Source organism: Oryctolagus cuniculus, chromosome 16 (assembly GCF_051225735.1).
Source record: "Oryctolagus cuniculus isolate XC-2025 breed Fujian yellow rabbit chromosome 16, ASM5122573v1, whole genome shotgun sequence".
Classification (NCBI taxonomy): Eukaryota; Metazoa; Chordata; class Mammalia; order Lagomorpha; family Leporidae; genus Oryctolagus; species Oryctolagus cuniculus.
The window spans coordinates 74,584,242-74,610,221 of record NC_142882.1 but is presented as its reverse complement, the minus strand read 5'-3'; the positions used below and the strand labels follow the sequence as shown (position 1 = coordinate 74,610,221).

Sequence of the window (25,980 nt, the reverse complement as noted above, 5' to 3'; positions counted from 1 at the left end):
TTCAAGCATTATTTATGATTATTTCATTAACTTATTTAAGATTTCACTGGTTGAATTATTCTTCTTAATGCAACATTGTGTAGACCTAGCCTCACAGGTTAGGGTGACACAAACCAAGATCTTAATGGTCCATAAGAAAGGTATGTGAGGACTCCATTAACTAGGTTAGGTATTGCTTTGTTTGGTACCTCATCTTTCACAGATGTGAAAATCCAGCCACTGACTTTCCAATCCTAATAGTGAGACCCACAAAATTCATCCCAATAAGAAAACAGCCCAAAGTAGATCACAGCTGTTAGCATTTTTTAAAGATTTATTTATTTATTTGAAAGGCAAAGATACAGATAGAGAAAGGGAGAGAGTAAGAAACATCTTCCATCCCCTGTTTACTCCCCAAATGGCTGCAATGGCTGGAGCTGGGCCAGGCCGAAGCCAGGAGCCAAGAGCTTCTTCTGGGTCTCCCATGTGGGTGCAGGGGCCCAACTACTTGGGCCATCCTCTGCTGCTTCCCCAGGTGCATTAGCAGGGAGCTGGGTTGGAAGTGGAGCAGCCACGACCTGAAAGGGTGCCCACCTGGGATGCCAGCGCTGCAGGCAGCAGCTTCACCTTTTACAGTCAGCGTTCGCATTTTAGAAACGCATTCCTGTAGGTGGGGGTGAGACCAGCAGTTACGACACCCAAGTCCCACAGCAGAGTAGCTGGGTCCAACTTCCAGGTCTGGTTCCCGGCTCCAGCTTCCTGCCAGTGCAGACCCTGGGAAGCAGCAGTGATGGCTCAAGTCATTGGTTTTTGCCACCCAGGTGGGAGACCTGAATTGCTTTCCTAACTTCTAACTTCTGCCCCATCTGGCTGGCTTTTACAGGCATCTAGGGAGTAAACCAGCAGACGGGAGAACTCTCCCCATCCTCCACCCTACCCCTCCCTCCCTCTCTCCTTTCCTCGAATAAATACATACATAATTTTTTAAATGTTCCTTACTTTGTCACCTTTTATTCCTGGTTTACCACATTCTCCACGTTCACCCTAAAAAATAAATGAGAAAATTTGTTAGGACTCTTTTTTTTTTAACATTACCATTAACTTATCACACAAGCATTGTTAATTTTTACACAGTTTTAACCTCAATGTTGTGAGTTGAATGGGCACTGAACTTGAAAATTTCTACCTAACAGTCACCCTTACCTGACAGGAACAAATCAGTGATGCCACCAAATGAGATTTGACATTTTCAAGCAAAGGATGAAATAACAGGAAAGAAACTGAACACCTACCACATATTAGATAACTTTTATCGGTGTGATTTACTGATAGCCCAATGAGATCAGCTTCACAATTCTTATTGTAATTGAGAAAATTGAAATTCGGTGAAATGACTTCCCCGGATCACACATCTAGTAAGTGGAAGGATTAGGTCTGAACCCAGCTCTACTCTAACTCAGAGTCCCCGTTTCCACAACATTCGGCTCCAGTGTGTCAACGTTGGCCAATTAGTAGCATCTGCTGAGAAGTGCGGAAGGAAGGTTCTGGGACAAATCTGTGTGATGGAGTGGAGGGGAGGGGAGGGGGAGAGGGGAAGGTAGAGGGCGAAGGGAGGGGAGAGGAGAGGGGGAGAGGGGAAGGTAGAGGGCGAAGGGAGGGGAGAGGAGAGGAGAGGGGGAATGGAGGGGGAGGAGAGGTGGAATGGAGGGGAGAGGAGGAGAGGGGGAATGGAGAGGAGGGGAGGGAAGGGTGCCATCAGGCTTCCACAAGGTCTGTGTGGTGGGAAAGTGTGGGCTCCGTGCCAAGCACCTTACATAGGGTCCATGATCAAGCTCTACTCATTGATCTGCCTTTCACTATTACTGGAAGAAAAACTCTAACATTTGAATCATGTTTAGAGTCTAGAAAGACAACATTTTACACTTATTTCAGTTACCTTGACATGAACCATCTGAGATAGATATTATTAACCCGGTCTCACAGACTGAAAATTTGTGGTTCAGAGAGGTTATGAGGGATATTCAGAAAGTTCATGGAAAACAGACACTATGAAAAAACTATGCATAGTTTTTGTACCAAAGTAAACTTTTCAATCGACTTTCCACAAACTTTTTGAAGGCTCTTTGTAAATACCCAATGGAATATAATTCAGCATATAGGAAGGGAATTTTGTCATTTGTGGCACCATGGGTGAACCCGGAGGCCATTACGTTAAGTGAAACAAACCAAGCACAGAGAGAAATACTGCATGATCTCATTTATATATGGAGCCCCAAAAGGCTGAAGTCATAGATTCAGGAGAATGAGGGTCACCAGAGGTAGCAGGTGGGAGGCTGGGCAGATGTTGGTAAAGAGATACAAAACTTCATTAGATGGGCACAATAAACTCAAGAGATCTATTGTACAACACAGGGACTAATAATAGTTTATATTCTTGAAAGACACTGATAGAGTGATTATATGCTCTAAACACACACACACAAATGACAGGTATGTGAGATGCGGGATGTTAATTAGTTTAATTTAGGCATCTCACAGTGTGTTCATATTTGAAAACATCATATATATATATGAAAACATACATATACATGATAAATACATGCAATTTTTGTTAATTAAAAGTTTATAAGGAGCTGGTGTTATGGCACAGCAGGTAAAGCTGCCGCCTTTAATGCCAACATCCCGTGTGGGCGCCAGTTTGTAGCCCAGCTGCTCCACTTCCATTCCAAATCCCTGCTAATGGCCTTCAAAAAACAATGGAAGACACCCAAGTGCCTGGGCCCCTGCACCCACGTGGGAGACCTGAAAGAAACTCCTGGCTCCAGGCTTTGGCCTGTCCCAGCCCTGGCCATTGCGGCCACCTGGGGAGTGAACTGGCAGTGGAAGATCTCTCCCCCTCTCTCTCTTTCTCCCTCTCTGCTAACTCTGACTTTCAAATAAATAAATAAATATTTTTAAAAAGCAACTTTTTAAAGAAAAGTTTTTTTAAAATAAATCTTTTTTTAAATGATAGTTTTCTCAAGTAGAATGAGAATGGAGACCTGAATACAAGACCATTATAACAGATGTTCAAGACTTCTAATAGTTAAACTAAAGCATAATAGTCAACTAGAAAAATTATTTGTCTTACCATTATAATACCATCTTATTTATAAATCACTTTAGACATTTCAAAATGCTTTTATGTATGTATTGATTCTGAGTCCCAAATCAATTCTTATTTTTATGATAAGTAAATCCAATTGGAGAGTTAAATGATTTACCTAAATGTATATGGTAGTCAATGGCTCTGTCTGGTGCCCTCAGTACCAATTCCTGCTTCAGCCTTATCTCTAAGCTGATCTTGGGCATGCTGCTCTATACAACGATATAAGAACACTGCACTAGCATAGAAATCAATGCATTACTTCCTTCACTGTGGAAGTCTTGCTATGAAAATAAATGTCAGCTGCACTTAACAGCATAGCTGGAATAAGTGGATTTACAATCTGCTGCAAGCTTATCTCAGATTGCAGAACAGCAACTGTCAACAGCCTGCCAGTCAGCCCAATGACCACACCTTCACCAGCGCTGCCCTCGGGAAGGAAATCACAACTCTAACCACCACTTATGCAGGCCAAGTGTGTGCCAGACCTTTGCATTATTGCTGGGCCCCACAACCAGCTTGCAAAAGGTGAACTAGATAGAGAGATAGAATAGATGAGTAGGTTGATAGAAGGATGGATGGATGGATGGATGGATGGATGGATAGATCTCTAATAGATAAGGAATCAGAGAGATTGAGTAGCTTTCCCATGACTACAAGTTTATGTTTGTTAGATCCCCAAGTTCAAGTTCTCACCAGTTACCCATAGCTGAACGCACCGTCATGGGCAGCAAGTCACTTCCCACTAACCTGACACTTCACCGAGAATACTGTCTAGGCTGTTGCTGACACAGAGAGCAGGAAAGAAGGAGGGGCAGTTCTTCAGAACCAGCTATGCCTCTGTTCAAAAGCAATCTGTTCTCCCTCATCATTCTGTGAGTCAAACTGACCCAGGAAAAACTGACCTTTCCCATAGAACAAGTTGAACATTTATTTCTGAATGCAAATGGAAAATCACTCTTAAAGACTCAATTAGAAAGCAATTAATTTGCTAATGTTGGATGGGAATAAAATGAGTCAACCACCAAAATATCAAATAGAAAGCACCATAAATACACTCAAAATTCTTTTGGCCAGAATTCACATTCCATTTGTCCAGACAGATTTGTTAGCTATAGGGTCCTGAGGAACAGCATTTGTTTTGGGGGCAGATTTCCATCAATGAAAATATTGTACTCATGCTATTTGCCTCTGAAAGGCATTTTTCCTTTTTGGTGGGCCCATTAATCCCTGAGGAATGGCCACAATTGCATAGTTCCAGAGATCAAGTCCTTAGAAGGCCAGGAACAGATTAGCACTGTTCCCAGCCTCTGACTTCTGATGCTGTTTGCTTCTGCTGAAATGCTGCTGTGAATGCTGATGCTTCAGGGTCACTTTGCTCTGAGAGCTTCTTTTTTCCAAGCAAGAACTCTTCCAAAGAATCTGTAATTCTCCAGAAGCTTAGGTGAATATTTTTAAAAGCATACATGAGGGTACGTCTAATAGTTCATGGGAAATGGAATGAAAAGATAACTTTACTGGGGCCGGCATTGTGAAGCAGTAGGTGAGACCTCTGCCTGTGATGCTGGCATCCAATACGGGGGCACCCGTTTCAGTCTCAGCTGTTCTGCTTCCCATCCAGCTCTCTGCTAATGCACCTGGGAAGGTATTTGGTCCCCTGCCCCCCACATAGGAGACCAGATGAAGTTCTGGGCTATTGGCTTTACAGCCATTTGGGGAGTGGACCAATGGACAGAAGAGTTTGTTCTCTCTCTGTCTCTCCATCTCTCTCTCTGTCATCCTGCCTTTCAAATACATAAAATCTTTTTTAAAAAATGTAAGATCAGTTTATTTTGGTAACAAAAATGGAAGCCCATGCAGTTTCTGTATAATGCATATTTCCATGAACTTTTTGGAGACCCTTCAAATACATGGATTTCAAAAAAAATTGTGGGATGTGAGGGCGATCTGGCTGCGACATCCGTCACCCCATTGATTACCAGGGTTGATTCGGCTGATCTGGCTGGCCAGGCAGGAGTCCCCTTCCTCCCTCACCGCTCCATGTGCGTCCCTCCCGAAGCGGCGCGCTCGGTAGAAGAGGACGACCTTCCCCGCTAGAGGAGGACCGGTCTTCAGTCAAGGGTATAGGAGTAGCTGCACTCCCCTGCTAGAACCTCCAAACAAGCTCTCAAAAAATAATTGTGTACCTATAGAAGTTTATATTTTAATTCCATTTCCCATGAACATTTTGAAGAACAATCATCTATAAATGTCCCTGTTGTTGACAACTAGCTTATTGTGGAATTCAAGATGGGGCAAGGGGTCATCCAAAATTATCACCAACTACATACAGAGAATTTTACAATCTTGACATTTTTTAACTTTCCCATAAGAATATTTGTTCCTTGCCCCTTCATGATACCCCTTACATTTACAGACCAGCAAATAGTTTTTCATTCATTGTCCACCCTCTAAATCTGTCAGGTTTGTATCAATCCAGTTCTACATGGATGAAGAAGTAGACACTCTGAATTCCTATGACAACTAAATGCAAAATCATGTGAATTTTTACCTCTTCCCCTCCTAGGGATGTATTTAGAGAACTGTGTGCAGGTTCACAGGTTCACCCCTAATATTTGCAGAGCTAAGGGAAAGAAGAACAAGTAGAGGCCCATATACTACATGTCTAACTGGTTGGAGGCTATAAATCAGACTCATAAACTAATACTCTTCTGATTTCCTTTCTTGGTAAATGGATCTTCAAACGGAATAATGAATTAGGGGATTTCTCAGAAGTTGGTGGCAGACCAAGCCCTTGCCCATGGCCTGCAGCCATGGGCTACTCTTACCTTTTGTTTGCTTGCAAATGTTACCCCTCTCACCTGCAAACTTTACCCAGATGCCTAATTCCCTGGAGTCATTGGTTCTTTCCTGATTAGCCAGGCTAAATCCCCAGGTTCCCTGGAAGAGGATTTAGTGCCTAGGTTGTCATGAGGGGAGAGGGGAGGGCAGGTGTTAAATCCCAGGGAACAACATACTCATGGTATCCCAGCATCTGCTTGCATTGATGCTAAACTGGGGTCTCTATTGAAAGTATTCATGTTCCAGAGCTGAGAGAGGCTGGATTCTAATCTCAGGAATCCTAGAGTGCTTCCACTCCTAACAAGACACACTTATATCTTCAAGCTCCATTATGACATTAGCAAAGTTAAGGGTGCACTTAGGAATGAAGATATCTTAGACAAAAACAATTTTACCAAATTCATAAGCATACTTATGTTCCTACTTTTCTTTCTGAAATTTCAGCCTATATGTTGTTAACCAACTTACCTTGTCACCTTTGTACCCAGGAAGTCCCTAATTAGAAGAGAGAACAAAAGTAAAATGTGATATTACCAGGCACAGTTAGAGAAAGTATTAGATGTTTTTCACTTCTAAGGTATAACAAAAACACATCTGTACAATCTTGGATAATAAGATCATATAAACGTAAGGTATTTCATTGTTCTTTGTGCTTGGCAAATGTACATTTACTAGGGAGAAGAAAAGAACCTAATTTTTCTTTATTACTTTCTATTTTCAGTCCCAGGTATTTTTTTCAACCCAATTCTTTCCCTTTTGGCCCCAAACAGAGGACAGAATGTCCCTTGAAAGCCATTGTCAAAGCAACCACATTTAAGTGTCCTTTCAAAGTTGTTTTAAACCATGAACTGTGGCAGCAGAGACTGTTTCACAGAAATTTCTTAGAGAAATTGGTTTGAACATGAGCTGAGCTAATGACCTTTAAAATGTACATAAACATCTGTATCACTTAGGGTCCTCCTTTCAAATTTGGTCAGGAATCTATAATATCAAGGAAATGAATGGTTCCTTTATCAACACTAATGAGACAGCGACCTTTATGTTATTGTCTTTTATCTCACACTTAATAAGGGGGCCCACACCTCTGCTGTCTTCAGAGCCATTTGGGGGATCCTGCACAGCTCCCCCTGCTGTGTTTCTTCCCAAAGCCCTCTAAGTAATACAACATCCAATGTTCCAAAGGACTGAGGGATCAACCAACTCTAAGCCACAGCAAGTCTTCTTCAACTGTGATTGCACATTTTCCCCATACAACTGTATTCTCAAGTATGAAAACAGAATTACAACACATAAAGTGAGTTGGTGAAAGCAACGGAATAAGCAAGCCATTGCTGCAGTTACAGGTAAGGGCAACTGCACAAGGTTGTCCTGTGCATGGATTTTCTTTTCATTCTTATTTTTTTTTAATCAGAAGAGGCCATCATGAAAGGAAGAGCCCTTCTCTGCTGATGAGTGATCACTGAATGGAAGATGAACCCTGAATCAGTGAAGTCAGACCTCTGTTAAAACAATCACAGCTAAAGTGTAGAGAGCGCCAGGACATCCAATCTCGGGAATTTTGGGGCATACTCTGCCCCTTAAAACACACAACTATGTTTAAGCTTCTCTAATTACTTTTTCTTTTTTAATTTATTTGACAGGTAGAGTTATAGACAGTGAGAGAAAGAGACACAGAGAGAATGGTCTTCCTTCCGTTGGTTCACCCCCCAAATAGCCGCTACGGTCGGCACTGCGCCAATCCGAAGCCAGGAGCCAAGTACCCCCTCCTGGTCTCCCATGCGGGTGCAGGGCCCAAGCACTTGGGCCATCCTCCACTGCCCTCCCGGGCCACAGCAGAGAGCTGGACTGGAAGAGGCGCAACCGGGACTAGACCGGTGTCTGTATAGGATACCGGCACCACAGGCAGAGGATTAACCAAGTGAGCCACAGCGCCGGCCCCCCTTCTCTAATTACTTTGTATTAAACTATTAAGTTTGTATTTTCAAAGAAGCCAACTGTAGTTTAGTAAAAACAAAGATATATTACTTTTTATATTACTTTCTTCCTTTCCTACTCTTCCTGAAATCGCTGGTAAGGTTACTGTTTGGCTGCTATCAACTCTTTCTTCTCTCTTTCTTTCAGTGCTTCTTAATTACTAGTTTTAAAACATTTAGGAATGGCATTTGGCCAAGCCATTAAGATGTCGGGTTAAAGTGAACTGGGTCCCATCCTGCGTTTGATACCCACTCTGCGTCCTAACTCCAGCTTCCTGCTAATGTGGACCCTGTAAGGCAGAGCTGATGGCTTAAGAACCGGGTTCCTGCTACTCACGTGGGAGATCTGGAATGATTTATGAGCTCCCAGCACCCAGCTTCAGCCTCCCCTCAGCCCCAGCTGTTGCAGGCATTTGGGAAATGAACCAGCAGATGGGAGGAGCATCTCTCCTCTCCTTTTCCCTCTTCCCCCCACCCCTCCTCCAAGTAAAAAAATGATTTTAAAGCATCCAAAATTGTACTCATCGGTCTTTGACATTCTCCTATTTCTAGTAACGGCACAATGACAAATCAGAGTCAAAATGTTACAATCGTCTTCATTTTCTTTCTCTTACTTACCTGTTGTATTTTTCATCTCATTTGTGTAAGATTCCCCAACAACTTCCCACCTTACTTGGTTGAAATCCGCTCTTCTTACCCTTGTCTACTAGGACTTACGTGATCCAACCCCTGCCTACTTCTGTAGCCTCATCCTCCACCATGCTTCATTAGCAGGTCCTGCTTTTCTATTTCTCATGCCTGCCAAGTTTGTTCTCACCTTAGGACCCTTGTATCTGCCACTCCTTCCACCTAGCACACCTCACTACCTTGTTCACACCTTCATAACACTTCTCACTGCCTGAAATGAGGCATCTTTGTCTGCTTATTGTATCCCCTGCATGGCTCATTCCTATTTCCTAGCTCTAAAAGAAACACCAGTGCTCAGCGAATGTTCAGTCAATATTTGCTGCATACATGACCTAACTACCACACGTCATCATTCTCTCCCCTTCCCAAATTCTCATCATGTTCCCTTCTGCCTTTTTTTCCCCTCACTGTAGCTCAATGCTGTCTAACACAATAGAACCAGAAATGCAAGCCACATATATAATTAAAATGTTCTCATAACCACATTTAAAAGAGCAAAGAAGTGAAATCAATTTTAATAATATATTCTGGTATCCCAATAGGTTCAAAAAACTGTCACTTCAGCAGTTGATTGAATTTTATCTTTAAAAAAATGAGATAAAAATCTCACGGATAAATTTCATTAAAAATTTATCAATGATATATTTTATATCCTTTCATTTGTACAAAGTCTTTAAACTTCAGTGTGTATTTTTGCTCCCACAGCTCATTTCGGTTCAGACCAGCTGGGTTCCCAGTGCCCCACAGCCACATATGGCCAGCGGCTTTCCTGTTACGGACAGAGAAGGTCTTGTCAATTCCTGCCACCTCTCATGCTGTCTGCAGCTTCACACATGCTTCTAAGCAATGCTATTTCCTTGCTCCAATGTCAGACTCTCTTTTGGAGCCTTCGAGCACTTTACCCAGAATCTCAGGGGCTTCCCACTATCCAACAAAGCACGGATTTTGCAGCCAGACTTGAGCATGAATTGTGACCTCAGCCCTTCCTGCAGACCGTGGCTGATGCTGTCTCTTCAGGTACCCTATCTCATCAGTCCCCAAGCCAAAGCCTCCACCGCCCTTGCCTCTCAGGGCGTCCTGTCCATCAGGAGTGCCTGCTGCTCCCCCATCCTGCTCCATCCCTGTACTTCTTCAGGGGTCATCCCACAAAACCTAACCTGGTAGCTCTGATCTCGCCTGAATGCCCGAATGTCTGAATGCCAATATTTTGCTCAGGCCTTTTTCACAATATTTAGACTTTTTTATAGCTGCTTGGGATATCTTATCTCTCCTGAGATAACACACTTTTAAAAGCTGTAAGTGGAATTAGCTTTATTTTCATGTACTAGTATACTTTATATGTGGATGATACCTAAGAGATGTTTCTTGAATGAATAACACAATGTTCTGAATCAATTTCTATTGGCATTACCAAGTTTTCTATGAGATATTTTCACTAAATGGATTAAAAACGCCAAGAGAACAACTTTTTCAATCTCTGTCTCAGACAGGGCTCGCATTGACAGGGATGGCAGAGAAGGGCAACATAACGTGCCTCCATTTCATTCCCTGTATGCTTCTCTGCTATTCTCCACATTTACCGCAGCACCCACAGAGATGCAAAATGCAAAATGTGCTATAATTATTTCCCAAGAAATCTCTTCTGTCTTCTAATTTGCGAGATTAGAAATCAACCAGAATGATAAATTCTATTTTGTCTGTAGAATTAGATTACAAATGACTATACTCGTGGAATTCTAATTCTTCACCACACATAAAATATAAGAAAACACATAAAAACAGCCTTCCCCATCTGAGCCCTTCAAAAATGCCTAATTAAGCATCAGGGAACATCACGTGTTGAACACCCCTTATCCCATCATCAGTCCTGTTGAGCAAAGTAGTGTATCACCACATTTCCACTTCTCAGATTCTATCTGGCTGCTGGAGCCATCAAGAGCACAGGTGGATATAAGTCATTTCTGCCCTCCAGGGGTCAGAATGGTCAATCAGACTCTGAATACCTGGGATCCCATTCTAGTTGTATACGTACCCTTGGCCCTTGTTCTCCAGTTTCACCTTTTTGAGCATCACCCTATGACAAACAAAAAAAAAAAACTCAGTCAGAATCCAACAGCCCTGCAAAGTGACTGCTCAGTAAAATGTGTTCTTCAGAGGCCCCATGTTAATAGGGTAATCCAACTTAGGGAAACATCAATAGCCGTGACATTGACATTTCCACCTTACAACAGGGAGCAATGGCAGCTCAGATAGACTTGGCCCACTGGAGTGAAGCCAGAGGTGTGGGGGCAGAACCCAGGTCCATTTCAGAGCTCAGACTGCATCCTGCATGGGCAGCACACTTCGCATGGACTTCACTTGGAGTAGCTGTTTGGGCACGTTTCCAAGGGGCTGAGGAACAGTCCCCAAAATGTCCTAAAGAATGACTGCTTGATTTCAGCAAGACTTAGAAAAATTATTGTGGGGCACAAAATTGCACACTAAATAAATGAAATATGAACATCAGCTTATGACAGGTATCAACACAACAAAAAGAAAAAGGCCTCATGGCATCAACACAGACTTGCCTGAGAGGAGTGACCGTACAGTTGTATATGTGTGTGTATGCTGCAGAGCTACCAAAGATGCTATGACAAGCAAAAATCCTCTCATGCAGATAACTGAATATATTGTTCAGAATCTCCTGAAAACACTCTCAGAAATAAGGCTATCAAGTAAAAATTTTGAGTATTTGAATGTTTGAATGACTTCTACCTATTGACTAATTGCTTTCAAAATACATGTGCCAAATTACCTTTGCAAGGAAGAACAAACCAGTTTCACCAATACATTGCTATCACTGGTTATTAGTATTTTAGCTTTATTGCCTTAGTTACTATAAGAAAAAAATTTTAAAGTTCAAAACACATACATACACACACACACACACACCAAACTTTGTGGACTAAAAAACCGTCCCCCCCCCCCGCCCCCCAAAAAAATAATCCTCTGGATTCCAAAGTTTCAAAAATGTAAATAATTAGTGTTAAAAGGGGATCCTGTCTTGACTTTCACTATCTAAAGAAAGCAAATTCAGGGCCTGGAATTGTGGCATAGCAGGTAAAGCAATGCTGGCAACTCATATAGGTACCAATTCATTGCTAATTCAGTTCTGGCTGCTGTACTTCCAATCCAGCTTCTTGCTAATACCCTAGGAAAAGCAGAAGATAGCCCAAATACTTGGGCCCTTGCATCCATATGGGAGACCTGGAAGAAGCTCCTTGGTTTCTGGCTTCAGAATGGCACAACTCTGGCTGTCGTGGCTACTTGGGGAGTGAACCAAAAGATTGAAAATCTCAGATCTCTCTCTGTAACTCTGCCTTTCAAATAAATAAATAAATAAATAAATAAATCTTTTTTAAAAGAGAAAGCAAATGAATTTCTATTTCTTCCTTTACTAGCTTTACTTGACCTCTTGAAATTGTTTCCTTTGTAATTATCAGAGACTTGATATTCCCTCATCTATTTTATAAGGTTTTACATTCAATAGCATTTAACTGGTGATCCATTATATTTGATGTAAATATTTACTAGATATTTTTCTTTTTTTAATGATTATTTCTTTTCTTTTTTAAAAAAGATTTATCTTATTAATTTGAAAGGCAGAGTTACAGAGAGACAGAGAGGTCTTCCATCCTGGTTTACTCCCCAAATGGCTGCAACAGCCAGGGCTGGGCCAAGCCAAAGCCAGGAGCCTGGAGCCTGGAGCCAGGAGCCAGGAGCTTCCTTGGGGTCTCTCATGTGGGCACAAGAATCCAAGCCCTTGGGCCATCCCCTACTGCTTTCCCAAGTGCATTAGCAGGGAGCTGGATTGGAAGCAGGGCAGTCAAGACTCCAACTGGTGCTCTATGCAACAACCTCTAATAATTATTTCTTATTGTAAAAATTTTGTCTCACATTGGTTTGTGCCCTGGCTGCTCCACTATGCAGGACCCTGCTAAAGACCTGGGAAAGCAGTGGAGGATGGCCCAAGTGCATGGGCCCCTGCTCCCATGGGAGGCCCAGATGAAGCTCCTGGTTCTGGCTCCTAATTGGCTCAGCCCTAGCCATTGTGGCCATCTGGAGAGTGAACAAGTACACGAAGGTCGGTCAGTCACTCTCTCTCTTTCTCTTCCTCTCTCTGTGTAACTCTTTCAAGTAAATAAAAAATCTTTTAAGAAATATAAAAAAGCAAGTGCTAATGTCCATTCAATGTGAAAATACATTACAAGTTCATGAAACATTGTCTTAATTGATTTGGGCCACTATCATTTAAGTACAAGTTCTATTTATTCAATATCCCAAGGTTTCCTAAACTTACTGATGAAAATGTTCATGTAATTCAGAATTTGTAACTGCAAGCTAACACAAGATAGATAATATTGGAGAGCTACATCTTGTGTTTCTCACAAAATATCAGATTTTTGCTCATTCTATTTGTTTTATTAGTTCTGTACTTTAAATAAATCTAAGAAGTAGATACATTGGATTAAAAAAAAAAAGCTGTTTAAGCCCTTGTCTCAAATGTTGAGAAACAATTTTTTATTTTTCATACTATTTGTCAAACTCTTTGTTTAGTGAAGGGTTAATCATGTGTATAAAGTTAATTGAAAATAGAGCTTTGTAAAAAGTAAGAATGAGAATAGAAAAGGGAAGAGGAAGAAGGGTAGGAATGCAGGCAGGAGGGTGGGTAGGGTGGGAAGAATCACTGTGTTCCTAAATTTGTACATATGAAGTGCATGAAGTTTGCATACCTTAAATAAAAGGTTTCTAGGTATAAATACATACATACATACATATATACACACAAAAAGCAAGTTTAAAAAAAGCTGTTTATTCATTTACCGGGTTTCCTTTTGGTCCTCGCTCACCTTTGACACCTGGGTTTCCATGTGTACCCTGAAGGCAAAGAGAAAGAAAAAGATCATTGTGAATTGGTGTTCTATTAGTTCCTGATACTTTCTAATAATTTCTAATTATCCATATTGCATAAAATGAAAGAAAACTGGAAAACCTTTACCTGCCAAGTAAATTCAACTCCTTTTGTCCCTTTATTACACAAGGAAAACTGCACTGTCTTGAATAGACAGATTTTCTAAATTTGCTTAAGTGAATATATTGCTTCCCTTTCCCATCAGCTACTGCTTCCCTAAGCAGTTACTTCTCAGGAACTTTGCAAACAAAATCTGACATCGAGGGGGCAACCTCAAATGATGAGAGAAGGGAGCTCTTCAATCCTGTTCCACAAAGGCAAGACCTGTTCACAAGTCATCAAAAAAGGTTGCTTTCCTGGGAACTGATTTTGGAAAGTCTTCAATAACTGTTAAATATCATGTTTCTATGGCTTACCCTTATTAAAACACAACATTAGTAAGTGAATGAACTTATCAGATTAGCTCTGCAATTGTAAGCTTTCTTACTGTTCATTTTAAAATCCATCACGGGGCCGGCACCATGGCGCAGTGGATTAATCCTCCACCTGCAGTGCCGGCATCCCATATGGGCGCTAGTTCTAGTCCCGGCTGCTCCTCTTCTGATCCAGCTCTCTGGTATGGCCTGGGAAGGCAGTAGAAGATGATCCAGGTGCTTGGGTCCCTGTACCCGTGTGGGAGACCTGGAAGAAGCTCCTGGCTCCTGGCTTCAGATCAGCACAGCTCCAGCCATTGTGGCCATTTGGGGAGTGAACCAACAGAAGAAGAGGACCTTTCTCTCTGTCTCTCCCTCTCACTGTCTCTAACTCTACCTCTCAAATAAATAAAAAATCTTAAAACACACACACACACATCTGAACATCCTTTCCCCAGGCAATCTCTTAGTGAAATAAGTTGAAACTAATACTTTGTAACACAGGAAAGTTCAACCTTTGCTTTACCAAAAGTAAGTTTCTAAGGCTGGCCCATTACCCTGTAGGTATCTAACTCTGTTTTAGAAAAAAAAAAAAAAGAGAGAGAGAGAGAGAGAGAAAGAAAGGGAGGGAGGGAAGAAGACAAGTGTGGGCAGACATCCTCACTCTTTAAAGCCTTGATTGTTAGCCTGGTTTTAAAAAACACAGGCCTTAGAACCGAGTGTCAACTTGAAATGTGTTATATTCTAACATATTCACAGTCCACATTCTCCCCACCCCCAAATACAAGCATTAGTTCAACATTTTTATCCACTCATTTTGTGAAACTTTTTAACTGGGCTTCTGAACTCTCAGGATAAGGCTTGGAACCACATAAATACACTGAATACTGGACAAGCAGCATGGATGCTTCCTGCTGATATGTGCTGGAGAAACGTTCAGCGTGTCGGGGCTGCCCCTTGTCCCAGCTCTGCTCTCCATTCCTGCTATCCACACCTGGGAGGCAGCTGTAAGGGCTCAAGTACTTGAGTCCCTGTCATTCCCATGGGAGACCCAGACTGAGTTCCCTGCTCCTGGCTTCAGCCTAGCCTAGCCCTGGTTGTTATGGACACTTGGGGAGTGAATCAGTGGGTAGGAGATTCTCTCTCTCCCCCTTTAAAATAAAATAGAAAAATAAAAAATAAAATTTAATTTAAAAAAAACAAAAATATAAAATAAAAATATAACAAAACATATCATAACAACATAAAATAAAATAAAAACTGCTCAGCATCTCTAGTAATCCCAATGTTACTTCAAATATCTTTCCATGACAGACAGGACACCTACCAAATATTAGGCCAGAATATAAAGGAAGACTCCTCTGAGGACAATCCTATCAAATTTGGAATCAGCAGGACCAGCATTGTGGTAAGCAGGTTAAGCTGTCACCTGCAAAACCAGCATTCCATATAGATGCCAGTTAAAGTCCCGACTCTCCACTTCTAATCCAGCTCCCTGCTAATGCACCTGAGAAAGCAGCAGCAGATGGCCCAAGTGCTTGCTCCCTGCCACCCACATAGGAGGCCCCCATGGACTTCCAGACTCCTGGCTTTGGGCTGGCCCAGCCCCAGCAGTTGATGCCATTTGAGGAGTGAACCAGTGGATAGAAGATGGTTCTCTCTCTCTCTCTCTCTCTCTGCTCCCCCACTCACCACACCCCACCTCACCCTCCCCCCAAAAAAACTCTGCCTTTGAATTATTTTAAAAAAAACTGAAGCATTATGGTCAATCCTGCTCTAATTTTGGGTTGCTTCCATGTCAGAGATTCACCCCTAATCCCCTCAAAGCATCCTGATGAGCTTGCTGTCTGTGAGGCCTCTCTGCTGCGGCCGCTCCTCTAGATTCATGTGAAGGTAGCTTCCAGGGTGGTCTGTGCCGTGGCCTTAGTGGGATAAAGGTTTGCCTAAGGCTCTGATGATCTGTGTTATCGTTTTCTATATTTTCACTTCATTATTGAGAAATTCTGCTCCTAATGATCCTGAAAGCAGTGAGATGTCTTTGGTGGAGAAACCTCATCATTTTAAACCAAGTCTGCCCTCATTAGGTCAGCAAAATCTGAGGCCTATTTTTAAGGACAGATGTGTCCCTTTAGAAATAGAAGAAACAGTCTGTCCATTTTTGCTGTCATTTCCAAACAACTGCTTTGCAACAGCAGGAGATATCCCCAGAGCTTTCCAGTGAGAGCAGAGCTGTCATTGCCAGGACGATGGACGGTGCCCAGCACAGGACGCAAGGTCAAAGCAGAAACATACTCACAGGAGCGCCTGGCTCGCCTGGGTCCCCCTTCTCGCACTCACACATCTGGCGCTCACACTGAATTGACAAAGAAACACAATATTAACACACAGTGAGAGAGAGCACTCAGGTATTATTCAGTGTATGACTAACTGAAGTCGTCTTCTGAAGAAATCTTACTTTGCAAGTTTATAAGGATTTTTTTTCTTCCGTTATTTTAGGCAGACTCAGGCCTAGTTGGAGTCAGCTAATCAAATATTACTGAGTGTTACCATGCTTATGTAAAACAGATAGTCCATCAAAAATGCATATATAACTTAGAGGCAGACACTTATGGTAGCAGTTAAGAAACGGTTAAGGTGCCAGCATCCCACATCTGAGTATCTGGGTTCCTTTCTCAGCTCTGACTCTTGACGCCAGCTTCCTGCTAATGCACACTACAGAGGCAGCAGTGATGGGTCAAGTGGTTCAGTCCTCGCCACCCACACGGGAGATCTGGAATGAGTTCCCAGTTCCCGACTTCTGTCCTGGCCAGTGCTAGCCATTGTGGGCATTTGGAAAGAGAACCAGTGTATAGGAGTGTGCTCTCTTTCTTCAGCTCAAATAAAATTAAAAATGTATATATATAACTTATAGATGGCAATTGACAGGGGAAAACAAACATTTCCAGGTAACTTAGAATTTCTGCTGTTTTTCTTTATAACACACATGGAAACTCAATCAAATACAAATATTAAATGCTCATTTTCTTGGCAAGGAAAAACATTTGAGCTATGATATTTTATCAATTCCAAGATGTACATTTTCCCTCATTTTGACCTTTCTAAAACCAGAGTACCCCTCAAACTAGCTGCCAAGCAGGCCCAATCATGATGAAGGAATTGTTTTCTGCAAACACCCTTCAGGTGGTACAGAATGAAATGGGAAAAAGGACGAGTGCACTTAGGGACTATGGCATCACCAGTGCTTTGGATGAGGCCAGCATTGTGTAGAAAAACAAGGGAATCAACAGTTCAGACAAAAAGTGATTCTGAAGGTGTAGACTTTGACATGAAGACGTTTTAGAAACCATCCATTTTCCCTTATATATATGCAAAAAAAGTGATACAGAATTCAAATAACTCTAAAAGGACTCTTAAGTATAAAATGCAAATTAGAATTGATAAGAAGGCACAATATTCAAGTCTAATTGGCAAGGTTTTTTTCATTTTGTAGTGGGTCATAATACAATAATATATCTAACCATGTATAATTCAATGAAACTCCTACAAGGTTTGGATGGTTTCTATTATTTTATGCAATAATACTTACAAATGCCCTGATGCTAAATAAGTAATGGATTGAACAAAGTTCAGGTGCTCCAAACTCTTGGCTTTAAGAAATTCATGTCTAGTACGGTAGCCTTTGGGAGCTGGTGATCCCCCATAGTGCTAGGTCCTATCCAGTTCATTGATACTGGCCGGCTTCCTTTGCCAGGTGGTCTGATAGACATCATCAGATTCTCTTTGCTGCACAATAGGAAGGAGGATGAGCTTGAAGTCAATCAAAAGGTGGCAAGAGAGGATTCCTGGGTTTGTCTGTTAGCTAGGACCTCTCGCCTAACTGTAGCCAACACCAGGAATACCCCCCGCCCAGAGTAGAATTCACATGATTAGCAGGTGTCAGAGACAGAGAAACAGAATACATATTGAATATTTCCTACTTTTCTCAATTTTCCAACCTGCAGTGGATATGATGGCATAAAAGAAACCAGACGGCTGCCTCAAAACAGAGTGGCTCCTTTCTTTAAGGGAATTAAGCTTTGTTATTTAGTCACACCTTATCTTCTAATGTGAATTATCACGATGATTAGCTAAGGCCAGCTTTTAGAGTAATTCACAGTAATCAAAGCACGTGGTGCTTACCTTCTTTTCAAATAGGATATCCTAGGAGGGAAAAGAATGAGACATTAATTCAATTCATGGTTCTGCTTCCAGCTTCTCATTAGTCTTAATTATTCCCTATGGGATATGCAATTTTCAAGAAGAATAGCAACTCAGCCTTTTTAACCTTGTAAAAGCAATAAAGCCGACCAGCCAGCCACCCAAGGAGCACTCGCAGCCACGGAAGAATAGGAGATATGAAGGGCACACACATTAAAAACTACTCTACATTTTCTAGGAACTTAGCGTGTTGCACCCTATGCTTCATCTTTGGTTTCCTTTATCAGCTTTATAATCTCCATAATTTGGCCATAATTACGAGCCATAATGAGAAAGTTCTCATTTTTACCTAAAAAGATTGAGGCAGAATATATAATTTTTTCTTTTTTTCTTCCCCTATACATATACACACTTATTGGAAGGCATTAAATCATTAATTTTAGAGGCATAATTTCACAAAATATTAATGGCCTTATATAATCATACTAAAACTCAAAAAGAGAAATTTAGAAAGCCCAGTGGCTTTTTTTTTTTTTAGGTTAAGGGACAACAAAAATTTGCATTAAAGTAATTCTCAGGAGAAAGGGTTTCTCTTTGAAATTCTATGAGCTTTACATGTGCCCTGTTTGTAAAATTTCAGCCAAAGAAAAAGTGATTCAGTTTTTAGATTTTAAGAGTATCAGAAATGACATTTTCCAGGAAATCTGAAAAGTTCATAGAAATATGCATCATTTCTATAAAAAAAGGACCTATATTTTCAACTTGCCATCTTGCAGAAAAAAAAAATTAAATGGTGGAAAAATAGTATCTCTCCCATATAGAAAAGTCATCATGAAAAAATGTTTGCTAATGATTCTGAGATGTCTATCATGCTCAACTTCTCATTCTGCATTAAGGAAATGTGCTTCCACAATAATGCGACTTGGCCACAGTCGCTTGCTTGAGCTACATCCTTGTCTTCAAAGCCACTTCATACTTACCCACACAAGAATGAATTAACCAGAACATTTTTCAAGACTATTTCAGATTCATCATTTCAGAGAAATGTCACAATTTGGTTTTTGTCCAACTTCTTGGCCTCACTATTATAGTCCAGCTCACTTGGGCCTTACCTGACAAGTACATCAAAGGCCACTTCAGAAGTCAAACACTGGAAAGAAACTGACCAATGGTTACAGGCAGAATTAAAGTAGAAAGTCTGTGTCAACTAGTGCCTTATGAGTGATGCTGAAGCACTGATTTACATTCTGTAAAACAGGAAATTGAAGTAGAAAACACTGGAATATCTGTTACAAGATATCTTAAATGAGGAATCTAAGGAGGAAATTAACAATCAGAGTTTGAAACTTCCTGGAGGATCCTACAACCCTTTGGTTTTGTTTTCCCTTCATTTCCATACCAACTAAGAACATAGAGGAACAAGGCAGTGAAATGTTTTAAACACTAATGTTTAATGAGGAAAAAAAGTTAGGCTGGGAATTAAGAGTCATCCTGGGTTGCCATCCAGTTTCAACTATTAACTAACCACGTGGCCTTGGACAGGTTATATGATCCTTCTAGGTAGTTTTTCCCATATATTGAAAGGGGGAAATTTGACCATGTGGTCTCAGGAGCTTTAAAACTCAGGCAACAGATGTTAGCTACAAAATTTAGAGTCTTGCCTATTACCCTCCACCACCAAATGCTTCAAATTACTTGGCATGTAAATCCAGGCTGAAAATAGATGATATTTGTATCTTCAAGAGACAAGAGGCCATCTGGAGAAATGTGAACTCATTGACCATGTAGATGTCAAATGGTATTATTTCTCCATAGGACATTTGGCTGCACTCACAAGAGTGAAGCTGTGGCTACACTAACTCTAGGCTGCCCAGGGCAACGCTGGATCACTCATTTGATCCTCACACCCCTTAGAGACCATCCCTGGAGAAATTCTTACACTTGTACACTTCAACATTTGCCAGTTTTAATCATTAAAATTGGAAATAGTTAAATAGACATCAATAGTAGAACGGGTCAATAAGTGAAATACTATCCAGAAGTTAAAGTGAATGCATTGGGCCTGCCTATTTCATCATAGATAAGCTTCCAAACACCACTGAGTGAAAACGCAAGTTGCTGATGGGTGCATACAATATGATGAAAATATTTAAAACACATCAAAAACTTGGTTTCTTCTGGGAGACAGGGAAAAGGAATCAGAAGGACTTTAGGAGAAGCAATAATAAAACAGCTAATAAGGCCGGCGCCGCGGCTCAATAGGCTAATCCTCCGCCTAGCGGCGCCGGCACACCGGGTTCTAGTCCCGGTCGGGGCGCCGGATTCTGTCCCGGTTGCCCCTCTTCCAGGCCAGCCCTCTGCTGTGGCCAGGGAGTGCAGTGGAGGATGGCCCAGGTGCTTGGGCCCTGCACCCCATGGGAGACCAGGAAAAGCACCTGGCTCCTGGCTCCTGCCATCGGATCAGCGCGGTGCGCCGGCCGCAGCGCGCCGGCCGCGGCGGCCATTGGAGGGTGAACCAACGGCAAAGGAAGACCTTTCTCTCTGTCTCTCTCTCTCACTGTCCACTCTGCCTGTCAAAAAATAAAAAAATAAAAAAAAAAAAATAAAAAACAGCTAATAATTCAAGTCAAATTGTAATATTGAAAAAACTACTGAAATAAAGAAAAAGTCAGTTTTGTCACTTGACAACCATTTTTTTTTACAATACGCAATAGCCATGTCTGTTTTTAAATTTATGAATTTACCTCTCGCTGTGCCTGATGTATACATGCACACTTTTGTTCATCTCTTCTTTTTGAAGATTGAACTTCTGCATTGCTTATTGCTATTTAAAAATACGTATCAGAAGGCTCAAAACCATAACAACCCAACCAAGTAGCTATTTTGGGAACACATTTGATTTCATATTTGCTGGAATTTATATCTCTATGGAAACAAAAGTGGACCTAAAACTACACAATAGAAGAGACTGTTTCAAACAAAGAACAAAGCTCTATCCCTCAGGGCACTTTCAGCCTGTAAGCCCCAGGAACAGAGGGCAACACACGTCAACTGTGTAGGAAGGAGGCCTTAGATTGGGGTCTGGTAGCAAGATGGTTTCTTGGAACAGGTGGGGTTTCTGAATGACTTTGAAGAGAGGAATGCAAAGGATCAAGTCATGGGTGGTATGTGTTCTATATGTCAAAGTTTACAAGGAAGAAAGTCACAAAGAGTAGGCAAGAGGACAAAGGAAGCAGTGATGGGGGACATTTAAAGAGAGTGACAGAAGGGCCCATGTGGCCAGAACTGGGGGCCTTGGGGAGTAGTAAGGCTTCCATTCAGTCAGAGAAGCAGGTTGTAAGAACAGCTGGGGCTGGCGCCACGGCTCACTAGGCTAATCCTCTGCCTTGTGGCGCCGGCACCCCAGGTTCTAGTCCCAGTCGGGGCGCCGGATTCTGTCCTGGTTGCCCCTCTTCCAGGCCAGCTCTCTGCTGTGGCCAGGGAGTGCAGTGGAGGATGGCCCAAGTGCTTGGGCCCTGCACCCCATGGGAGACCAGGAGAAGCACCTGGCTCCTGCTTTCAGATCAGCGCGGTGTGCAGGCCGCAGTGCGCCGGCCGTGGTGGCCATTGGAGGGTGAACCAACGGCAAAGGAAGACCTTTCTCTCTGTCTCTCTCTCTCTCTCCCTGTCCACTCTGTGAGAACAGGACTGAGGCCAGAGCAAAGGGAGTGTTCCAATGCAGTCTAAGGGAATCCTGGAGTGTCAGTGCAAAAGAATAAAGAAACAAACGCCTTCATTAGGTCAAAAAAATGTACACCAAAGTCATGGATTCAAGTTTTTATGATGTTATACATATGGGTGCTTCAAGAAGTTCACAAAAAATGGAATTCAAAGAATTTTGGTACAAATGGTTTGGAAATCCATGCAAATGAGTGATCTTCAAAATATTCAGGGAAAAAATGCATGAACTTCAAAATATTTTTATCCAAAATAAACATTTCTTTTAATTCCATTTTTCTGTGAATTTTTTGACATACCTTCATATGTGAGAGACAGGATATTGTACATTTGGATTTTTAGAAAAATGGATCAATTTGTAACAATTGTTATTCTCATAAATATTTAATTACAAAGATGTTAAAAGAATGAATTTTTTAGAAGTTTCCACATACCTTCTTCTACTCTTCTAAAGCTTTAAGCAATATATTCAGGAGATGAAGTTGAATTATTTCTTAGCTTTTAATATTGTTATGTAAATTATAATAAAATATTTTACATATTCCCTTCAGTTTGGAATTATCAGGTCTCTCTAGGGTAATTCAGAACTGAAGTATTTTCACTGGGTTTTTACATGATACTTCCTATGCAAGCATCAAGGAATGTACAGTGATTCCTTATTTGTCTTGGTTCCTGTAAAATCTATTCATTGTAGACACTCAGGCGAATTAAAGTCAACTAAAGTCTACTCAACAAAAAAAGGAATAAAGTTCTAATGCAAAAGACAACTCAGATTCATTTCAAAATCACTATACTAGGCAAAGCAATCCTGACACAAAAAAAGTACATTTACTTGTACTTGTAAATTTACTTGTATCAAATTCTAGAAGTTATACACACATCTAGAGAGCTGAAAGAACAGCTGCTCACGAGCAAGACAGGTATGAGGAAACATTTGAGAGCGACGGAAATGTTCTACATTCTAATCCTGTTGGTAGTTTCATCTGTCGAAACTCAGGGAACTTTAAGGAGACGCAGTTTTGAACTTAAATTGTACCTAATCAACTTATTTTAAAAGTCATCTACAGAATTATTTTAAGCCAAAAAGTTAACAAAAAAAACTAAAGATGCAAAAAAATGGATTTGATGAGGGAATTTTCCAATGATCTGAACAAGCGTTGATTTCTGCCTCCCAGATGGTGACCGTATGAAACACTGCATCCTGGCTGGCCTTCTCTGAGGAGCCTAGGAAGTACTTTGGATCCTGGAAGTGTTTGGAAAGCAGCGTCTCCTTCTAAGAAGGGGCTTATTCACAGAGCTCCCATCTGAACAAACAGGCTGAAATCACAGGATGCTAACCAAGGAAGAGCTGCGTCATTGCTTGTTTTCTGGTTTCTCCAGAAACAAACAGTTTGGCTTCCAGTCTACTGCCAAGAGCCTGTGTTCTCAGGTGGGCAGGAGCTCTCCACCAGGGTGTGTCTGCAGGGAGCAGGGGCATCCTGAGCCGACACATCTGGCCAGACAATTTGCTGCTGGCCCCATCCTCTGCAGTGAGAGCTTCTCACCCTGGTAGGGAGGTGGGGAGATAGCAACAGATGACGCAAGGTCTCATCCCCAGGATTTTCCCTGCTCATGCCGGGATCTTTTGTTTTAAGCTTAATGTTGAGGACTCCTTAAACCATAACACACACAGGACTAGGTGTCAGCCAGGCACGACTGGCTTTCCTGAAAAAAGTTTCCCCTTTCCTGAAAAAAGTTGCTCAGAATGAGCCTTTGTCCCAAGGACCAGGGGCTAGGCCTCTCATCTCTGTCTCTGATCTCAGCAGAACTCCCCTTTGAGCCCTCCATCCTCCAGTATGAAAGGCCAGAAATCACAGCAGCTTTGGAGGAGAAATGTTGCTTAACCATAGAAAGGCAGTTCTAAACAGAGAAAACCTTAAAACCAGACACTATGTGCCTTCTCAATACGCCACTACAAGGTTAAGCATGCAGACTCCAGGGTCTTTGCTGACCTTAAATTTAAAGCCATTAAATCAGAATACTAATGTTCCCTACAATGTAAGATTGTGGGGAACACTGAAAAAATAAGATATATAAAGTGCTCAGAGTAGTGCTTAATATTTGGAGTGCACTTGCACATTATTTAAACAAGGAAAACTCTAGTCTCTGCCAGAAACAACTGGGTGTAAAATGGGAACAGTAAAGTTGGGAAGAGGACTGGGGGAAGGGACAAAGGAGCAACACAGTCTCTGGACTTGCAACCAACAGCAAACGGCCATGTGAAAGGCTCAGTTCCTAGCACACACATCTATCTGCTTTGTCCTCTTCTCAGGAAATAAATCACAAAGTCAGTATTTTTAAGAAGATCAATTTTTAACACTTAACAAATCATCCAGTTTATCTCCAGGAGTTTTCTCCTGGAGAAATGTTGCAAAGAAGGGTTTCATTTCGATTGTTTTGCCTTGTGTTTCCCAAAACAGCAAGGAAAGGCTCTCATACGTAGCTGAGCAACGAATCCAGAAAACCATCAACACAGCTAATCAGCCCAGCTGAGTGGGAATCACTATTGTGATGGGAGAAGCTGTTGGTTGGGTGTAGGCTGCAATCGATTTTAAATTGGATGGACTTGTTAAAGTCTTCTCCTACTTCGTAGAAGTTAACATTGAAGTCTCTACACTGAGTAGAATAATGTGACAATAAATGAAACAGTCAAAAATACTTCTGCCGGTGTGGCATGGGGAGAAACCAAAAAACAGCAGACCCCCAGTTGACCACAAAGTCAATGCAAGTCAGCAGTGTTCATCATCTTAGGATGTATACAAACAGGAGCCAGACGTATATGACTGGAAAGCAAGCCTCCCCAGATCCTCAGCATTGGTGAGTAATACAGTTAGGAATGTAATTCCAGGAAATGAATCTGGTAGTTTCCCAGGTTATCTGGTGTAAACTATGAAAGAAGTGGAGAGACTTCAGAAAGATTTCTTTCCACTCCCAAAGTGATAATTCCACTTAGTTTCTTTATGTTTTTTTTTTTTGACCCAATATCTATCCTTACAGAAATTCTAAACAAGTTATAAATAATATGGCAAGAAATAGATGACCAACCCATTGGTACCTACCAGGCGATCCCAAATTTTATCCACAAGGGTTGGGTCACTCAAGAGTAGAATGGGTTCACTGGATGAATCTCCAGATATCAAACGAAGTTTGGCTTCATTGACATCAGTGGAATGTCCGATGGTGATAAATGATATCCCTGAAGTTCTGGCATCTTCAGAAATACTTTTAACATCTGGATTCTTTGGATGGTCGATGCCATCAGTCATCAGCAAAGCCACTTTCACACCATTTTTGCGCCCTTCCCTCTTAAATAGCCTGGTAACATTGGAGATGGCATAGTAAGAAAAGGTGCCTTGCCCAATCAAATTCAAAGACTTGGCCCTCTGCTTAAATGTCTTCAGGTCTTTCCAGGAAGAAAAAGGTGGGTCAATTTGGACAGAGCTGCTGAACTGAAGGGCTGCCAGTCTGATGTCATATTTCAAGGAGTGACCTGGAGTCACCTGGAAAATCTTGTCACTCAAGCGCTCCACAAAATCTTTCTGTTTATCAAAGTGGACAATTTTGGAACTTTCAGAGCTGTCCACAATGAAGACGATGTCTATGAAGCAAATAGAGGCTGAAACAGAACAAAATGGTTAGGCAAAATAATTATCCCTGCTCATGAAACACCTATGCTTAAGGAAAGCCCAGAGGTATATCATGTACATTTTTGAGAGAGGAGGAAAGGAAATATGAGAGACACTTTGGGGATAAGGCTTATGCTGTAAAGAAGTAAATTCCTTTCAAGTCTATAAATTTCCCCCTTGTAAAATCATGCAAATAAAGAGAAAACAAAAATGTTACAGATTCTAAGCATCTTCTTACTTTTAAACTCTTGTAAAGTGGGTGAAGGAAGGGTCTCTCACAGTTCAAAAACTGAACAAATAGTGGGAGAAGTTGCCCAGAAGCAAAATTACTGAGTCCTCACGTTGGTTTTCTGTTTTGTTTTTACCTTTCTTGAAGTCAAGGGAGTATGTGACATGTACACTATAGCAAGAG

The 25,980-nt window shown here is 41.5% G+C and overlaps 1 protein-coding gene across 2 annotated transcripts in view; it reads right to left on the bottom strand.

Annotated features, from left to right (window-relative positions):
• The window catches only part of COL28A1 (collagen type XXVIII alpha 1 chain), a 193,842-nt gene that overhangs the window by 147,786 nt on the left and 20,076 nt on the right, over nucleotides 1-25,980 (bottom strand). For both annotated transcript variants that reach the window (XM_008261700.5, XM_051852947.3), the window contains exons 3-9: nucleotides 25,002-25,558; nucleotides 18,169-18,189; nucleotides 16,286-16,342; nucleotides 13,489-13,542; nucleotides 10,658-10,699; nucleotides 6,434-6,460; nucleotides 979-1,023 (exon numbers count right to left, since the gene is read on the bottom strand). In XM_008261700.5, coding sequence (XP_008259922.4) covers nucleotides 979-1,023; nucleotides 6,434-6,460; nucleotides 10,658-10,699; nucleotides 13,489-13,542; nucleotides 16,286-16,342; nucleotides 18,169-18,189; nucleotides 25,002-25,558 — 803 coding nt within the window. The remainder of the gene's footprint in view (nucleotides 1-978; nucleotides 1,024-6,433; nucleotides 6,461-10,657; nucleotides 10,700-13,488; nucleotides 13,543-16,285; nucleotides 16,343-18,168; nucleotides 18,190-25,001; nucleotides 25,559-25,980) is intronic.